Genomic DNA, 19,671 nt, shown 5'->3' with positions numbered 1-19,671 from the left:
TCATTTGTGAAGACATAACATATTAGTTCAAGTAAATTTATTGTCAGACATGTTTTATGAACCATTTCTAGGCCTCTGAAATTGTCAAATTTAAGAATTCTGTAACAAGCAAGTTCTGCATCAGCAATATGTATCCTTCACCATAAGTGTTCTCTCTAATTTCTTTTATAACAACTTCTTTCTTTTATAATAACCCTAAATTTTTATGTATTATTTTTACTATTAACACCACAGACTGACTTTTAAGATGACTCTGTCTAGGCATCAGGTGGAGAAATTAATCAATTACTGGCATAGACACTTCTTGGTTGAAGTCAATCAACTCAATTTCCCCCCCCCCCCCCCCGAAAAAGGGTAATTTTAAAGAAAAGATGGACGCCACCCCTCGTTTTAACAAACTTAGATGTCAAAGTTTTTACATTTGTGTGTTACCACAACACAGAAAATATCTCCTTTGTGGTGAGGACCCATTCATACGCACAAACACCTTTCACAAAGATGGACACTTTCTTTATTGTGTGGCTGGAGAGAAGATACGAGTATACCTTAACATCTTTTTCCATTTAACCAAACTTTTAACAATCTCCCAGCTTTCAGAAAGCATAGGTAATGCTCAATCTATTAATCAATTAGTTGACAATCTGATTTTCAAAAGGACACAGTCCCAATTATTAGCGTTCTTCCTAATCTGAAATGTTCTGAGAAATTAGGCAAAAGAGTGGGTGGCGTTTGAGAAAAGAGTTCTGGACATAATGCAGGGAACAGTTAAAAATGTATTTCTTTTCCCTTTCTGAAGTGGTTCCATAGGTCTCGTTTTATGAGTGAAATTATTTTTTATTTACATAAAGATACAATAAGGACTCAAAATATACATTGTAAAATGTTTGTAGAAGAATTTTGCTTTATGCAGCTTGTCCTTATATTAACTATTAGTAATGCCTCTAGTGCTGCAGTTTTTAAAATTATTTTCTGGCCTATTGCTACACTTATATCTTTTATGCTGAGATTCTCTTAATACCTTCCAACTCTTTCAACTCCTCTTTCTGGATCAGATTTCCTGACATTGTGAAAGAAACCTGCTCTCTCTCGAGGTGGAGTTTTCCAAAGCCTGCGAAATTCTTCTGCCTTCAAAACAAATTCAGAATGTAGACAACAGAAATACAACATGCACCTTGAATACATTGCAGCAAAAGGCTCTACCTAGAAGCTTTTGCTTCAAAGAGACACACTAAGTTGTTCAATGATGTATTTAGCTGTTCTTCAGTTGCATATATACAATTCAAGTTTAACTATATACATTGCTCAACTACACCCAGTTACAGTCTATATCTTTCATTTTAGACACAAAATTCTCTCTACCCTAAACAGACTTTTTATTACTGTACATTATAAGTCTCAGAAGCATCAGATATTGAAAGGGATATCAGACATAACTAATAATAAAAAAAAAAATGTTACCACAATTTAAAGTTTCCATTACTAATTTGTGTACTAAATTGAGTCACATACTGGGCTTCATTGATTTTTCTACATTTTCCGTTCTTGCCAAATGGCAACATCTTTTGTTACAGTTCCAAATCATAAACCTGTTTTTCTTTTAATGAAGGCAATGTATATCTTCCTTGGATAATTTTTTTTTTTTAACATAGAAAAATAGACACTAAGGCATACACTTGTACATCTAAGCTGTTTAATTATTCCATTAATTTTCCAGGCAACAGCACAGAATGAAGTCTATTGATTGGAGCACACCAGAGAGAAAAAAGACACACAACTTTGTTTTGCAGCATTATAATTATATTTAAAGGCAATAGCCAATTTATGCTATTCTAATATGAAAAAACCTGATTTTATTTATTTATTTATTTAATATATAAAAAAACAAATTACAAACTTAGGAGATGTTATAGGTGTCCAAATTTATTCTGAGTTTATCCAGCTGCTTATGCTAACACAAAAATTAAGGTTTTTAATTCATTAAGGGAATAAATTTCTCAAATGTCAATTCTGTATGGTCACCTACATTTTCATCTCATGACAAGCGGTCCAGACAACATTAATACCTGACAACTACATTTAGACTGTTAAGAATACATGCCTGTGGCCTAAAATAATGCATTATTTGTAACTTATGTCACAACAGCACAAGCTTTCAAAGAGCATAAATTTTGTATTTAACACGAGTAAATAAAAATTTAACCAATAAAGGTTATTTAGAGGAATAACAACACAGGTTCTCAATAAACCTGACACATCAACTAGTCAAAGTATCAAAGGAAAAAGCTCTCATCCTCTAGTTCATCAGTAGATGGAATCAGAAACCTCTCTCATACCAGTGGTTATATCTTGCTGGCGATAACATCTGCCAGAAGGGTTACATATGTTAATTAGTACTTCTAAGGGTGTTATACTTTAATACGTACAGACAGTAAAACTAATGAAATGTCTGTGAATCGAATAGAAACAATGATTTCTTTGTAATGAAGATATTTTAATTAATTGTTTGCTGTCACTATGCTTGTTTTCCTATAATCAATTACATTCTTCCAAATTATTTTTTCAATTAGATAAACATTTTACTAGTCTACTCTAGCAAGATTAAGTGGTGATAAATTAATTCAAACATTTAATATCAGTTAGTTAGAATCATTTTAGTTAGAATATGCTACATTGTTTGCCAATTCTAACTGTGTTTCCATTTTCATAAGTGATTAGTAGTTAATCTCTGAAATCAGTTTTTGTTTCAGGTAGGGGAAATGAGGGAACTGATCTGCAAGGACTGTACAGATCCAGGAAATACATCAAGAAACATCTGCGTCTCAGAATATTTAGCAGGGTCCCACTAGGAAAACAAGAATTTTCAACTATTTCTTTATTTTTACCATCTCTCCCAATTTCCTGATGCACTCAAATACCAGTGCTCCACAACCATCTGTTAAGAGAGTTCCAAAAAAGGTATAAATATACCCTTCACTCCTTTCCTTCTCTGCATAGTAAATTTTTTTCTGAAGCAGAAGAGCTTTGATGCTGAACCCTGACTGGAGTATCCAAAAGTAACAGGTTATGCCACTGAATGAGTCATCTTCATGGGCTCAAATTACTATATTTTGAAATCCACAAGAGAACTGGGTAAGCATTTGATTGTATGACTTCCTTTATTATATCCTTACCTTGGAGGGAGTCATTGGGCCTGCAAAAGCTCTCACTGACAAGACTGGATCCTTGGGGCTGCCACTGTGCCTAGGTAAAGATGTAAGGGGATTATCATCTGACTGATCAGGTGACCAAGGTGCACCAATCACTGGAGCTGAGGAATTGTCTTCCGCTCTCAAGAGTGGCACATAATATCGACCTAAAAATAAAATGAGATATGATTTTTTTAAGATCTTAGTGTTGCAGTAGTTTGCTGCCTCTTTCTGGAATATATTTAAATGTCAGTACATCTGAATGACTAAAAATTTGACTTAATTTCACTAGCAAAAGGCTTTATCTTTTAATTAAAACTCACTGCTTCTAATACCTATTAAATGTTGAAGGTTTTATTTTCTCAACAAAAAAAGGGAATTGCTGTACTGACATATCTGCTTCCTAAGGATCTTCAGCACTTTCAGAATCTACACCCTGCAAAAATGTAGACCCACAGAGCTGGCATTTAAGGACAACCACTAGAAAACAAGATGAATCCTAACTTTATGTTGATTCCTTGTGCAGCATTTTGTAAGCGAGTAGCCTAAACTAGGCCTGATCTACACAGACAGGCAAATTTGGCGGCCGTCAACGGGAGTTAAGCAAGCTACGTAGAGTAGTTTTCATAATTTACGTCGACTTCCTAAATTCCCTTCTGCATGCCATCTCCACTACACTGCACTGACAGGAAATGAGTACCTGTCAATGCAGAGCTATGCTTTTTGGGGAGGTGGTTTTATTAAATCGACTTCTAGATCGATTGAGCAGGTTTTCACTTCTGCTCAGTCGATACGGAAAAATCAATCTGATGGCCGTGAATTTGCCGCTGTCACTGTAGACATACCCTATGTCAGCTTCCACATCAGAAAACAGGGATAATACCTACCTCACAAGGCTGTGAGGTTTACTGTCTCTGCTATATACTCTAAATATTGATCAATAAGGACATCCACTTTAAGACATTTTCTGCTCCTTGTTAGTTCTAAAGTTTCTCTCATTGTAAGAGTACTATTTATCAAAACCAAGGCAAATGGTCAACAGGAACACTACTAAACATAAATATGAAAGTATAAAACAGAATGACAACAAAATTAACGTTTTTGGATATTGTATATACAATGAAGATTACATATTAAATACAAACCTTTCAAATATTCTCTTATTTTCTCTTTCAATTCCATAGATTTATTTTTGTTTCTTTCACAGATTACCTGTTAGAAGAAATGTTACTTTTAATTAGCAAAGCCCTAAAAGTTGTCTTATAAGTCCCATGCCCATTTCTTTTTTGGATACAAAAGGGTCCATTCCTCCTTCAGACATATTCCCCCCTCCGACTTTTTTTTTTTAAACTGGAAAGACATTTCAGTCTTTCCTATAAATATGTTTTCTGACAATGTTCCAATAACAACGGTATGCTTTGCCTCCACCATTATGGAGAGCTGTGCACCAAATCAAAACCTGCAGCTTTCATATTCAAACCTAAAATAAAAAGTCCACAAGGTGGGACAGACCATTAAACATATCCACAATGCAATTTCGAGATAGGAAATTCTAGGAAGCCACAAACTAGAACATTCCCACAGATCCAAACCATACTAAAAATTTATTCCAGCACTAGAGATGGTACATTCTAATCCTAATAACCTGAGGTTCTGAAATAAGAATCTATCTACATTAGTCAGGGGATCTGTGCTTGAACCCTAAAATCAAAAACTGTATTGAAGTACAATTGGAATTGTCACAGATCTGCTCCCAATGTGGATGGAGAAACTTACTTCTGCTGGAATTTGACCATACTTGTTTCTTGGATTTTTTACAATGTCTGGGTGTGAGGTAAGTACATTAACCACATCCAGATTCCCAAACTTGCAAGCAAAATGCAATGGGGTATCAAATCCCTGCAACACAGAAAAAAAAATTATATATATGCCTTCATTGAATATTCCCAGCTTCTCATTCATTACCCAGAATTAGTATGTATTTGAAAACAAAGTGATCAAACTCATATTTTATTTTTTTCACGGTTTTAAAAATAGAATTATCATCATGATTAATCTACCGTGCTCTTTAAAAAAAAAATCTGATTTTTCAATCAGAACACAACCTGTTAATTTCTGCTATTAGAATACTAGAAGTAACAATCCTCCAGGAAACTCGTGCTCTCCCTTTCACAACAAATGAGCGCCCTAGCAGACATTTAAATCTCACCATTTTATCCGGCGTATTAAGGTAAAGGTCAACTATATATCTAATGCGCTTCTGCAACATTACTTCATCATCGTCTGGATACATGAGCCGCATAAATTCAGGATTTTCCAAAGTGTCTAATAGCAACTGGCAGATGCCAGCTTGATTCTCCTTGGCAGCAACATGCATGACATTGTACCTACACCCTTCCTGAAAATAAAGCACAAACATTAAGAACCATTTGAAATCTAAACAGCTTGCTTCCCTTACTAAACTTAACGGATATGATAGCAAAAACTAGCTGTGAGGGTATCAGTGAATCTTATTTTTTAGACTTTTTTGCTTTTTAAGGAAATATTTTTTTGTGAAAAAATAGTTTAAAAATTAGTATCAAAACATTTTTATTATGATATATTGCACGATTTTGTAAGATTTTAAGATATCCAAGATGTCCTTACAGTTGACAGTACTCTAGCCTTAAACCCACTAAATACCTAGGACAGATTTAAATAGCAAAAGGGGCAAGTTTGTCTTCACAGGAGCATTAAAGTATCACCTAACATATTCTGAACTTCATGATCACTTCAATAAGAGAAAATTAAAGCCACACATTTAAAATTCAGTTTGCTGCATATACTACAGATTTTACTGTATACTGCATACAAATTTAACTCTGATAAATGTTAGCCTACAGGTAAATCTCTTCAGTCCTAAAGATTCTGGGTCTAGACTAGCATTTTGGCAATTTTTTATTTATTTATTTATTTATTTTTTTTAAGAGGAGGAAAACAGGTAAGCAGTGCTTAGTCAAGACACCACAAGGACTGCTTAGCTACCCACCATTTGCCCTGTGTTACAAACAATCATTTCATTTAATGGGCTCCAAGCAATTCCAGCCTTCCTTAATACTACATGTTTGGTAAGAGTTCATCATTTTTGAACAATATGAAGCTAACCCCAACCTCAAGAGACTGTGCTCAACTTCTGCACTCCAGCCCTTCCAGAGTAGTTGTAAAACAAAATAAAAACTGCTAATTTCTTATTTCACAAAATAGTTAAGCAACAGTCCAACATTTAAAAAAAATTCTGCAGGTTAATAATGTGTGAAGGGAAAAGATAGGAACACAATACTTATGGAAAGTTAGAGAATTCTCAGATTTCTGTTCACTTTCAACTAACATTAGATCCTGTTCTAGCAGCATTACTCTCTGTTGGCAACATCTTTAGTGTTCACACTACTGCAGGCTTGAATTCAACTCTGCTCCTAGTATGAAACTCATGCTTTCTGTCCATGTACATTACAATTTAACTAACAACATGAACTTAGAAAAATAAAGAATATTTAAAAGTCCTAATCCATTTTTTATATTAGGAAAAGTATGTGTCTCATTTTACGTATTCTGGTAATTGAATCAGACATTCTTTAAGAAAAGCCCATACCTACAAACCTAACTCTTACAGATAATGGCTCAAGAGTTCAGTTATTTCATAAGACACACTAGCAGGGATTTTAACACACAGTTCTGATCTGAAAACAAAAGTAAAAACGTATTAAGTACTGCAATACCTAACTCTTAGATTCACCCCTACATTGAATGAGCTGCCAAATGTATTTTTAGAGTGTTACTGCAGAGCTTCGGACCTGTACAACCTTCACTGCTACTGGATTTATTTATATTAACGGTTAATTGTTTTGAGATTCAGTTTACCTTAGATAGGATTCATTTCATAGTGTCATTCTTTTCCACTAGCTCTCTCTCTCTCTTTTTAGTGTAGATGTGCATAGCTTCAGACAATTCTCTGTATCTTGTGTCGAAAGAACACTTCACTCAATCCCCTGCAGCAGGCATCATTGACTTTTGCATCAATACCACAGATGGAAGCATAAGGTTGCCAAAGCCTACATTGATATCAGCTGCACCAACGCCTCTGGCACAGACTATGTCAATAGTACTGGTGTTCAGAGCTTTGACTCATTTGCCCATTGTTATCCTGGTCAGATACCCTGACATTAATTCACTGTGAACTCCCATGGTCAACACTGCGACACTACTTCATTGTACTGAAGTGGATGCTTTGGGGAAAACACCAGCCCTAACAGAATTGGAAAATGGGATGCCTTCTCTGGTTGCTTTTAGTGTCTAGGGCAGAACATGCTGCACAATAGGTATCAAATAGGCGCCTCTTGATGCGGATCAAACTTATTTCTTCAGCAGAGATAATGACTCGCTTGAGTCAAAGATAACTGGAGTAGAATGTCAAGAGTAGCAAGGAAGTCAACACCAACTTTAGTAGCACAACAAAACACCAAAAATGAAACAGCTTCAAACTGTTTTGGTGATGGTGATTCATCTAGTCTAGCAGGGTGCCTATAGTTTGTGTATGCACAATTTAAGCCCTATTCCACTGGAATGATGCCAAAAACCCCACTAAGCCTCAAAGCCCAGTTCTGACTCTTTGCTGGATCATTCAAAGCAATAGCCTACTAATACTTCCTGGCTTGCTCCTTGCTGGACTTACAGAAGTATCAGAATAGAGCCAGCATCATCTTCAAGAGCTTTCTATAGAATAAGACTGCTTATGGTGACATATTTGAACAAATCTAACAGCCAAGCAAGTTACAGAATTATAGACATATAGGGCTGAAAGGGACCTTGAGAGGCCACCCTGCATTAAGGCAGAACCAAGTAAACCTAGACCATTCCTGACAGGTGTTTGTCTAACCTGTTCTTAAAAACCTCCAATGATGGGGATTCCAAAAGCTCCCTTAGAAGACCACACTAGAGATAAATGCCCTTATAGTTAGGAAGTTTTTCCTAATATTTAACCTAAATAAGCCTTGCTGTAGATTAAGCTGATTACAGCTTGTCCTACCTTCAGTGGACATGGAGAACAATTGATCACAGTCCTCTTTAACAGCCCTTAATGTACTTGAAGACTATTACCAGGTCCCCGCTCAGTCTTCTTTTCTCAGACTAAACGTATCAAGGTTTTTAAGCTTTTCCTCATAGGTCAGGTTTTCTAAATCTTTTATCATTTATGTTGCTCTCCTCTGGACTCACTCCAATTTGGTCACATCTTTCTTAAGGAGTCGTGCCCAGAACTGGACGCAGTACTCCAGCTGAGGCAGAACTCCAGTGCAGAGTAAAGCGGGACAATTATTTCCTGTCTCTTACATACTACACTCCTGTTAACACACCTCAGAATGACATAGCTTTTTTTGAAACTGTATTACGTTGACGACTTGTGTTTAATTTTTGATTCATCATAACCCCCAGATCCTTTTCAGCAGTATTACCACCTAGCTCGTTATTCTCCATTTTGTAGATGTGCATTTGATTTTTCCTTCCAAAGTGAAGTACTTTGTACTTATCTTTATTGAACCTCATCTTGTTGATTTCAGACCAATCAACTAAATTGTCAAGTCATTTTGAATTCTAATCCTGTCCTCCCAAGTGCTTGAAACTGCACCCAGCTTGGTGTCATGCATAAATTTTATAAGCATACTCTCCTTGTTTCATTATCCAAGTTATTAGTGAAAATATTGAATAGTACCAGACTCAGGACTGACTCCTGTGGGACACTATTAGATACATCCTCCCAGACAGACGGTGAACCACTGATAATGATCCTGTCTTTCAACAAGTTGTGCATCTACCTTATAGTAATTTCATCCAGACCACAGTTTGCTTATGAGACTCATGTGGTACTGTATCAAAAGCCTTACTGAAAATTAAGATCTATAACATCTACTGCTTCCCCACTATCCACTAGGCCACAGCCTGTCGAAGAAAGAAATCTGGTTGGTTTAGCATGATTTGTTGTCAAATCCATGCTGGCTATTCCCTGATAACCTTATTGTCCTAAAGGTGTTTAATATAGGCTGACTGGTATATAATTCCTCGGGTCCTCTCTGTTCACTATTTTAAAGACAGGCACTGTACCAGGTTTGCCCTTCTCCAGTCTTCTGGGACCTCACCTATCCTCCAGGAGTTCTCTAAGATAATTGTTAACGGTCCCAAGATTGCTTCAGCTAGTTCATTAAGTACCCCTAGGATGAATTTCACCAGGCCCTGCCAACTTGAATACAGCCAACTTATCTAAATGTTCTTTAATCTGTTATTTCCCTATTCTGGCTTGTGCTCCTTTTCCCTTGTTGTTAATGCTAATCATGTTGCGTATCTGGTCACCATTAACCTTTTTAATGAAGATTGAAGCTAAAGAGGCATTAAACACTTTAGCATTCTTGATGTCATCAGTTATTAGCTCTCCTCCCCCACTAAATAGAGGACCTACACTTTCCTTCATCTTTTTTTGCTCCTAATGTATTTAAAGAACCTCTTCTTATTGCCTTTTATGTCCCTTGCTAGGTGTAACTCGTTTTGTGCCTTAGCATTTCTGATGTTGTCCCTACATGCTTGTGCTATTCTTTTGTATTCCTTCTGAGCAATTCATCCATGTTCCCACTTCTTGTGGGATTCTTCTGTTTTCAGGTCATTAAAGAGCTCCTCATGGAGCCATATTGGCCTCTTACTATTTTTTCTAGCTTTCCTTTGCACCAGAATAGTTGGTAGCTGCATGTTCAACATTGTTTCCTTGAGAAACTGCCAGCTCTCCTAAACTACTTTATCCCTTCATTTTCTTCCCATATGGCCTTACCTATCAGTTCTCTGCGTTTGTTAAAGTCTGATTTTCTGAAGTCCACTGTGCTTATTCTGCTGCACTCACTCCTTCCTTTTCTTAGATTCATGAAATCTATTGTTTCGTTATCACTTTCACCCAAATTATTTTCCATCTTCAGATTTGCAACCAGTTTCCCTGTTGGTCAGAATCAAGTCTAAAATGGCTGCTCCCCCAGTTACTTCCTCCACTTTCTGAAGCAAAAAGTTGTTCCCAATTCATTCCAAGAACTTACTGGAAACTGTGGCTATGTACTCATTACAGCTTCAGTCCCTATAAGTTACTTTGCTCAGGGGTGCAAATAAGCCACCCTCTGAGCAACGTAAGTTACACTGACATAAGCGCCGATGTGAACAGTGCTATGTTGGTGGGAGCTTCTCGCACCAACATAGCTACCGCTACTGACGGGGGCTCGAGTAATTAAGTTGATGGGAGAGCTCTCTCCTGTCAGCTTAGAGTGTCTGCATTAGCAATGCTACAGCAGTGCAGCTGCGCTGCTGCAAGCTTTGTAGCGCAACCATTGCCTGTGTGTTTTGCTGTATTACTTTTCCAATAGATGTCTGGGTAGTTACAGATCCCCTATTACTACCTGGTCTTGTGTGTTTTGACTATTTCTGTTATTTACTCTAGAAACGTCTCATCTACCTCCTCTTCCTGATGGGATAGACAAACTATGGCTCATGAGCCACATGCAGCTCTTTTACAGTTAAAGTATAGCTCATGGAGCACTCTATGCCCCCTCCACCCCCCAATTATCTGCCTACCAGACTGGGGTGGGGAGCTCAGCGCTTCTGCCCATTAGCAGGGTGGTGGGGCTGGATTCTGCACAGCAGGGAAGGGGTTTTCAAAGGGGTGGGGTGGGAAGTCAGTAAGTTTGGCCACCCCTGGTCTATAATACATTGCTACAATGTCACCCATATTTCTTCCCCCTTTTACCTTTACCTAGTGACTTTCAACTGGTCTGCCTCTCATCTCCTCCTGAATCTCAGAACAAATGTTTATATTTTTGATGTCTAATGCAACACTTCCTCCCTTTCTTCCCCGCCTGTCTTCCTGAACAAGCTATATCCCTCTATATCAATATTCCAGTCATGAGATTTATCCCATCAAGTCTCTGAGTACCAATTAACTCATAAATTATCTTATTAACTAATATTTCCAGTTCTTCCTGTTTATTCTCCATATTCCTCACATTTATGTATAGGCATCTCAGACATTGAGCAGATTCCCCCACTGATTTCAGCCTATGGTCTTTTTTCCAAGACAGAGAACAGTCATGCCTGTCAAAGAGAGACTATCTGACAACGTTCAAGATTTCTTGAAACCTTGGATGCTTCCGCATTCTGAAAGAGGAAAAAAAGCTGTTGATGCAAAGCCCAGTGCATCATTTGACATAGACTAAAATCAAGAGGTGATAAAAGCTCCAAAAGGAGAAAGAGCACAAAGTTTTAAATTGAGAGAGTATGACACTGAAACTGACGCAAAGATTCCAAGACAATGGGAGCCGAAATTCTTGAAACCATGAGGTACTGGCAACTGACTAGTCTGACAAAGAGAAAAATCAAGAGACTACAAAATCCACTAAGGCTGAAAAACTTAGTACTGTCAATAAAACCAGATCAATTTCAAATTACAATGTGCTAAAAGAAGCATCAAAATTAGACTAGATACAGTGCAGCATCAGAAGTCAGTTGCTGCTGCCAGCTTCACTGACAACTGAACAGCATGATTGATTCTAGGCTTCAGTTGGACACCAGAGTCTGGCTCTATTAACTGTTTATATGAAAAATATTTGGTTTTGAGGCTGCAGGGGAGCAGAAGGGAGGGATTATTCCAATTCTACTTTGATCAAGGCTGGAAAACATTCTTACTTGTACAACTGTTGGGTTGTCTCCAGATCCAATCAGATACCGTGGGTTACTCCAGGTAAGTTCTGAAAATGTTGCTTCATCTCCTTTCTCTACAGCTTTCCGAAGTTTGGCAGTAAGGTCTTGGGTACGGGGACTTTTATAACTGTTGGCTCTTTCTTTATTAGCTGTTTCTGTCTCAGGGGAGCATAAACCATCTAACAAAACGAAAAGTTTTATATTATTCTGGATGCATTTTCCCCAATACATGTTAATTTCTTATCCTCTGCCATTGAAATATGCTTTTACTTTCAACTTTTAGAGTAAGACCACAGATGTTTGTTCATAAATACTAGCAGTTTGTAACTGGGGAACGATTATAACTTCCTTTCGCTGTAAGGTAGTATACACAGATTTTCAAGGCTTTTATTTTAATTGGTGAAACTGATAATTGTCAGTCTGTTTCCATCCAAAAAACAATTTTTTTTGCAAAAGAAACAGAAATTTACAGAGAAAGCTAAAAATATATGTTGAACTTGCAAGTGATTTGTTCTTGTGCTGTCAATTCTACCAGTTAAGAATATTGTGAAATATGATCAAATGTAATGATTTTATTTCTGAATGTGTTAAGAATCTATTTGTCAGTTCAGTAAGGTTTGAATGCACAATTACTGTGATTTTATAAATATCTTCTCAATTAAAAAACACAAAATGATTAAAAAGAACAAATATTTGTTGAAAAATCATAAAATAAAATAAAATCCTACCACACCTATCCATACAGCAATAGGCAACATATATATGGGCTGTGTAAAATATATATTTTTTTAGCTTTAGAAAAATAATGCACAGTAAGTTTGCTTTATAATCAGTGTGGCTCTTAGCATGACTGAACTCAACTCTGAGAATGATCAATTTATGTTATGCTAATATGGATGGAAAACAACTGAAGACAATGGAAAGCAATCTAGCCAAGATCTTTTGCATTTGTACAGCACCAACCACAATGAGTCCTGCTCAATGACAAGGGCTCGGGGGCACTATAATAATACAAATAAATAAATAATAAAATAGTATCCTTTTCTCTTAGTCTTAAATCAAGAAGCAGCCAACTTTCAATAGATCCCACAACTCCAAACCGATACCATGCTCATTCTTAAGGACACAGCAATGGTACGGTTGCCAATATACCAAAAATATGCTTGGGGTTTTTTTTGTTTGTTTCTGAACATAATTCTTGGTCTGAATTTCTTGGAAACAGGTAACTATCACCATGCAGGATACTTCAGAATTCTCCCTTCTCAGGCTGACAAAGTAGCATTTTAGCTGAGATAAAGCTCAGACTCCAAAAGAAGAAATACAGATGTGATTTCTGTTACATATGTCTAGCTTTTTCTCATATTAATGGACAGATTAAACATGGGCTGTCATTTCTCTATGCACAATGATAGCAGTCCCATATGGACTAAATTAAGATCCATAATTCTGGGTTAAGATTTCCTTTACCTTAAAAAAAACAAAGCTTTAAAACAATTTTAGTTTAAGATTCCAAGGGATTATAAACCTTTACACTACACTCTGCTTTTGGGAAGGACTCATTTGCTATCATCAGATTAATTAGCAAGTTTTTTTATTTCAAAACGCTACTCCATTCCCCAAAAAGTTATGATATGACTATGTATGAGTTTAGTCTACACAAATGTATGCTTTTACTCACCTCTGTTAAATAATGGTCCTATTTTCACTGGAGATAAAGATAAGGTTGACTTGCTTGGAGATGGGAAGTAATCACATATTCCTTTAGCAAATTTCTCAGCATCTTCTCTGTTTGAGAAAGCTTTAAATCGGGAGCCCTTAATCATCTTAACAGCTTGTAGAGCTTCCTTTTTATCCTCATAAATATGCACTTTCTCTGGAACAGAAACAGTAGGACCAAAATTAAGTTCTTTTCATAATCGCACACTTCAAGATCAAATTTTATCATGGAATCGGATTACAAAATTCTCAAACTGGCCTTCTAGCTTCATTCCCAAATTGTGTTTACCTACCAAACGGGATATACTAGACTGAATTTGTTATAAAGAACATACCTGCTAATGCTGCAAGTGATCTTTTTAAATTTTACCTCTAATAAACTAGGGGGGCAGAATTTCATCGTTTCCAACTAGTGTCAGCTTGGATGGAATATAACATCTGGTGTCGCTGCAGTGTTTTCGGGACCTTTTGCTAGAGGGAGAGACTCAATGGTATTAATAGTACTAGAGCATCTCTCTCTCTTTAAAAATGAAACAAAAACAGATGACTTACCATCTTCACCAAGTGAGATATAATGATCTCAAATCAAGAATGAAAGCTAACACATTAAGTCATGAATTCTTTCCAATATTCCTTTATATAGGAAGATCTATAAAAGTGACCCACTGTCAAAACTTGAAGACTTCCCAACACAGAACCTTACATGATGTCCAAAGCTTTTTTTTTTAATTATTATTCTGTTCTGTTGGACACCGGATTTGTCAAGAATGCCCTACTCTTTATGAGGAGGAATAAATTAGCACTGTTTCAGCATGTAAGAGCCCCTATCTTCTATTAAAGGGTACTCTGAATTGTTTTCTTGACATCTTGGAACTGAATAATTTGGTGATATCTTATTGTACACTGCATCAAATGAGTAAAAAAGAAAGAATTACATGATCTAGGCCTTGGAATATCATGTGGCTATGAGAGGTGAAGGAACATATAGAATTTGGTAATAAACTACCAGTGCCATCAATTCAAACCTACATAAAAAGTTTTGACAGGTTCTTTATTATGATTGCTTTTTTTTTTTTTTTGTTCCTGATGAGAGGAGAAAGTATTTTTCTTTCACCTGAGTGGCATCTAGTATGACTCCAAATGAATGCCAGGTGTTATGGTAGAACAAGTGGAATGACTTATAACCATGATTCTACACACTGAAAGTGATGTGTACTATTTCTTCCATCACTTCTAGACAAAACCTTCAAAGAAGCAAAAGGTGCAAAATCTCCAAAATGACAAACTGCCATTAAAAAAATATTAACTCATACAAAGATCTCATCTAGTTAAAAATAGACAAGTTATAAGAAGGGCCTTGCGTAAATCATAAAAATGCCCCCAATCCATAATTGTTTATAAAAGGAAAACATCAATCAAAATTTACTAAATATTACATGTAAAATTCATTCCATCCTTGAAATTGACTAAATTTACTTGTAAAATTCATTCCGCACAAACACTGCAAAATTCAATACTTTGTCATTTACAATTGTCATGAATTTTCTAAAAAAAAAAAAAAAATCAATTTACACAGGGCCCTGTTTATAAATTCTTTACACTGAAAATGAAAGAATAAGTGAACACATCCAATTTAATACCACATGTAAGGACCTGGGACAATTTTTGTTTCACAGACCAGAAGTTACAACATAACTTACAATATGTTCCTTGGGGCAAAATAATGTGTTATTCAACGTAAAGTACAATGTAAATTAATGATGTTATATAACTTATTTAATACATTAATTCTGAATTACTTAAATTCCTACACTACTAAGAGCTGAAGATAAAGTATCTTCGGAAAGTCTCAGAATGTACATTAAAAGTTTCATCACATTTTTACTCTCATTCCCTCAAATGGATACCACCACTCGCATTGAAACAACATGCTTAATTTCTAGTGTGCATTTTGGCTGGGAAGGGAAGAACGAATGGGGATGAAAACTTTCACCAAGACACTCCTAACTGGTTGGTTATTAGAGCAAATCTTGTTTCCCTATAATCTCAAATTAACCACACTATTCTAGATCAGCACAAATCAAGTCTTTTCATTTTATAAACTACTTCATAACATTTTCTCAGAGACCTACCTCCCCCATTTAACAACCTATTACCATTCGATTCTCAGTGTTTCATTTTGAGGACTCCCCAGGGCCACAATCTGAAAATCATTGGCCTAGACAAGAGGTTTCCAAACTTTTTTTTGTTGCATCCCAGAAATTCATGTCCCTTGCATGCCTCCCTCTCCTCCTCCCCCAGCTTGGCCTGCCCCCTCGCTCTTACTCTCGCAGCCAGCTTCCCCCTTTTATAGCCCCAGACAGCCTCTCTCCCCTCATGGCCAGGCCACAATTCCTAACAGGCTGCATCTGCTGACTCCACTCACAGGTGCCAGCCGCTTCCTCCACACTGCTGCTGCTGCCCAGCCCTGGCTGCCTGCTGCCATCAGCCCACTGGCTGGGGGACATATAGGGCAGGATGGATGGTGGGGGTGGGTAGGGCCCAGTAATAGTCACTATGGGGGCAAGCTTATTCTCTAACTCCTTCCCATCCTAGGCCAGTACCAGCCATTATGAGGACAGGGTTGTTCTCGAACCCCTCTGCCTGGGGCCTTCCCTTGCACAGCAGCTGCCACTGCTGTTCCTTTCAGTGGAAAGGCACTGCCTCCACTTGCTCCAGCTCCTCTGAAAGTAGCAAGGATGTAGGAGAGTTCTACCTCATGTCAGATTCTCATGCCCCTGATAAATTCATGGCAATCCCCTCCCATAGTTTGAAAACCCACGCCATACACAAAAGTAACTGGAAGAAAAACCAAATGGAATTTATGTTCAAAGGATCCCAATTGAAATTGTCCAAATGGCTATAACTGAAGCTAAAAATGAGTCCATAATATCATACCTTGGCTGGCAAAATTGGTTATTAATATAATTACATCAAAAGTGAAAAGTTACTTGTTAACCATTTGTTATACACCTGATTTTCCTTTTGGAAAGATTTTTCCAAGGAAAGTTTACATTCTTATTTATTTTATCAACCATCATACATACTTACTCCATAGTTGCACCACCTCACAGAAAATGTGGTCAGAAGTAGAAATTGTCACCCCAGTATTTTCAAGCATGCATGATAGAATGTCAAGTACCTACTGGGTGGGCAGAATTACCACCGTCATCCTAGTTTTATTAAAATGCTGCTGTTAAGGTAATTTTCATAATTTAAAAACAGTGTTTGCAAGAATACTTTGCAACCATAAGCTTCTTGTTTATCAAAATACACCCCAAGCCCACCCCAAACTAGATGATTACTGCTAGCTTACTGGTGTAAAGCATGAAGGATTCTTTCTCCAAGAATCAGGCAGCATAGACAATACTGGAAAGGTTTATTCACGATACCAGGAAGTCTGAGAAATCAGCTTCATGATGTTACAGTGGTCAATTATATACCCTTTCTTATCGATTACATAGCACGTTTAAATTCTTTATCTATTCACTTGCAAATACAGACATTGTCCCATCCGGAGAGACAACAGTGATAATGGCCATTATATACATGCAGAGACACTTTTAATTACTTTACTTACATCAAGGATGCTAGGGTTACACTAGGTGGGGGGGTAGGGTGGAGGGAGAAGGGGGGAGATCTTTACAGATAGGTGACAGACAGACAGAAATTCTAAAAGCAAATAGTTGTTCTTATCGAAATTAAAATCACTAAGAGGACGTCTGGCTACCTGGGTCATTGGATGTTTGCACGAGCCATTGTCCTTGAGGATTCGATATTTACATGAGTTTTAATGACCAACCTGCTGAAAACAGTCTCAAGCCTTACACTGGGTTGCTGAGATTGGATATTTTTACTTATTTAAAACAAACTAAACAAAGCATGTCATGAACTCTGGCAACAGACAAAAGAAAGATGACGTAGGTCATAACAGGGCTCCACTTGCCCAAATATCCTCTTACCTCTCTCAGTTCATGATGATATAACACTATACCCACAAAAGGAACACACCAGCTGGAAAACATTTTCTTTTGTACTATATAATGTAAAATCCACAGCCTTTGACCTTCAAAAGCAGTCAAACATGAAATTGTAAAAGTAAATTACCATTTCTTGCCAATATGTCATCATAAACTGGACACACGCCATAGTACAGAGGAGGATCTCTAGATGGTGTCTGAGCATTTATTTGTGAATCAACATCTACTGTGCCACAGACTGATGCAGAACAAGTATTGTGAGTTACAGCTTCCTCTTGTGGGGGGTTCAGACCCATATTGTACCCAAAGTCTCCCTCTTCAGAGAAGTTTACATGACTGTTGTAGTTCACTGCAGTAGATTTCAAAGCTCTTTGTATTTCTGACTGGCTACTACCAAACGCAGTGTTTTCAGATGATTTCTCGGAAACAGTGGAAGCATTAATCTCCAACCCTCCTTGCTGTTCCAACAAAGACTGAGCCAATTTTTTTTCAAAAATAAACCTGGTGGTTGAGGTAATGGGTCCACACTTCAGTCCTGCTTTCATAATTTCTTCTCTAAGATCATCAGGGGTTAGCAGCTTCAGTCGAGACAATATAGTATCCATTGTTATTTCATCTGGAAAAAACACCAAGTGACAGCAACTGCAGTTACAAACACTTTTCTTCTATTGAAATGGTTTATTAAATGTAGGGAAAAGGGCAACATAATTAAAATAAGTTATTTGAATTATGTAGGTTGCACAAAGACAGTATAATATTTTTCCACTTCACACACACAAAAAATATTTTTAGAAGCTAAAATTCCCTCTCTCTGTTCTCAGGGCAAACAGCTGGAAATGTGCCTGGTCGCCTTGCCCGATCTCCATCTCCACCAGAGACTTCATTTTGCCTCCCACCTGTCCTCCACAAAGTTATGGGGTAGCACAGGAATTCTCTTACAACAGGAATGGAGTCCACTGTGATATGCTGTCTATTATCTCTGAATCTAATACCCATGCTCACAGCTTCTGCATTCGGTCAGGAAGCAGAGGCTGCAAGCAAATTTGATCTCAATGTAAATTATTATATTTCTTGCCATAAAAACCCAAACATGGGATTTTACTCTGAAAACCATAACTAAACTTAAGATGTAGGATTAGTTTTGTAGGAGCTAAATGGTAAACCTGTACTTTAAAAATCACCTCACAGCATACTACAAGATACCTAAGGGCTACAGGTTTTTCCTACTATACAGTCTATAAGAGTCTGTTCCTAAGGCAAAACTAAGATTCAGCTGTACTGTCAGGCTGCTTTGGCTTCTGAATTTTTTTCCCTAATCAGCAACTACTCTATTAAACTATCCCTTTACTTTGCTACTTAACGCACATTAGGGTGAGAAACCAAGGACAGCACAAATCATAAAAGAATTTAGTTTAATTGAAATATACTTCACCTCAAGTGACAATATCATTAAACAAATTTAGATAAAGTAATTATTTTCAGGAGGAAGCTGAGACTGCTTTATAAATAGATCCTACTGGTTTGGGTCATATTTATAAACCATGTTTACTATGAATATAAGCCAGGTCCCTACACTATAGAAGGTAGGAATAAAACTGGAGATCTGAAACGCTGTATTTGCATACTATGTCATTAGAACACACATTTCCCTCCACCACCACCACCACCCCCCTTTTTTTTTTTAAAATCAAAAAAGGTTTGTTTTGAAGCTTTTACTACTCTTAGATTTTTAGACACTGCATTTTAAAGCAACGATTAAGTCTTCAATTCTATTTTTCACCCACCCAGTTTGTCAAAACTTTGTTTTCTGCAACAGCTATCTGACTGAATTAAGTTTAGCAAGACTCTCCATTTTGTTAAGCAAACTATATTTCCCAAACATGCAGCATTTTAGAGGTTTTAAATTTAATCCTTTGTAACCAAAGGAAATCTTCCAGGCTGGAAGTTTGATAACATCCCATTTTCAGAAATCTCCCCAAAACAACACTGCCAAATTG

General features: G+C 37.0%; 1 protein-coding gene across 3 annotated transcripts in view; it reads right to left on the bottom strand.

Moving 5' to 3' along the window:
- ANKLE2 (ankyrin repeat and LEM domain containing 2) overlaps positions 1–19,671 on the bottom strand; it is a 35,369-nt gene that overhangs the window by 11,181 nt on the left and 4,517 nt on the right. For 2 of the 3 annotated variants that reach the window (XM_067539819.1, XM_067539817.1), the window contains exons 2-9: positions 17,802–18,290; positions 13,618–13,812; positions 11,925–12,118; positions 5,395–5,583; positions 4,962–5,084; positions 4,331–4,397; positions 3,171–3,352; positions 1,019–1,125 (exon numbers count right to left, since the gene is read on the bottom strand). In XM_067539819.1, coding sequence (XP_067395920.1) covers positions 1,019–1,125; positions 3,171–3,352; positions 4,331–4,397; positions 4,962–5,084; positions 5,395–5,583; positions 11,925–12,118; positions 13,618–13,812; positions 17,802–18,279 — 1,535 coding nt within the window. In that variant the 5' untranslated portion in view covers positions 18,280–18,290. The remainder of the gene's footprint in view (positions 1–1,018; positions 1,126–3,170; positions 3,353–4,330; positions 4,398–4,961; positions 5,085–5,394; positions 5,584–11,924; positions 12,119–13,617; positions 13,813–17,801; positions 18,291–19,671) is intronic. The other variant, XM_067539818.1, reaches the window with a different exon arrangement.

This window comes from Emydura macquarii, unplaced genomic scaffold (genome assembly GCF_026122565.2).
Source record: "Emydura macquarii macquarii isolate MOO-44397 ecotype Brisbane River unplaced genomic scaffold, CSIRO-AGI_Emac_v2 contig_554, whole genome shotgun sequence".
NCBI classification, from domain to species: domain Eukaryota; kingdom Metazoa; phylum Chordata; order Testudines; family Chelidae; genus Emydura; species Emydura macquarii.
This window is presented reverse-complemented; position numbering and strand designations above follow the sequence as displayed.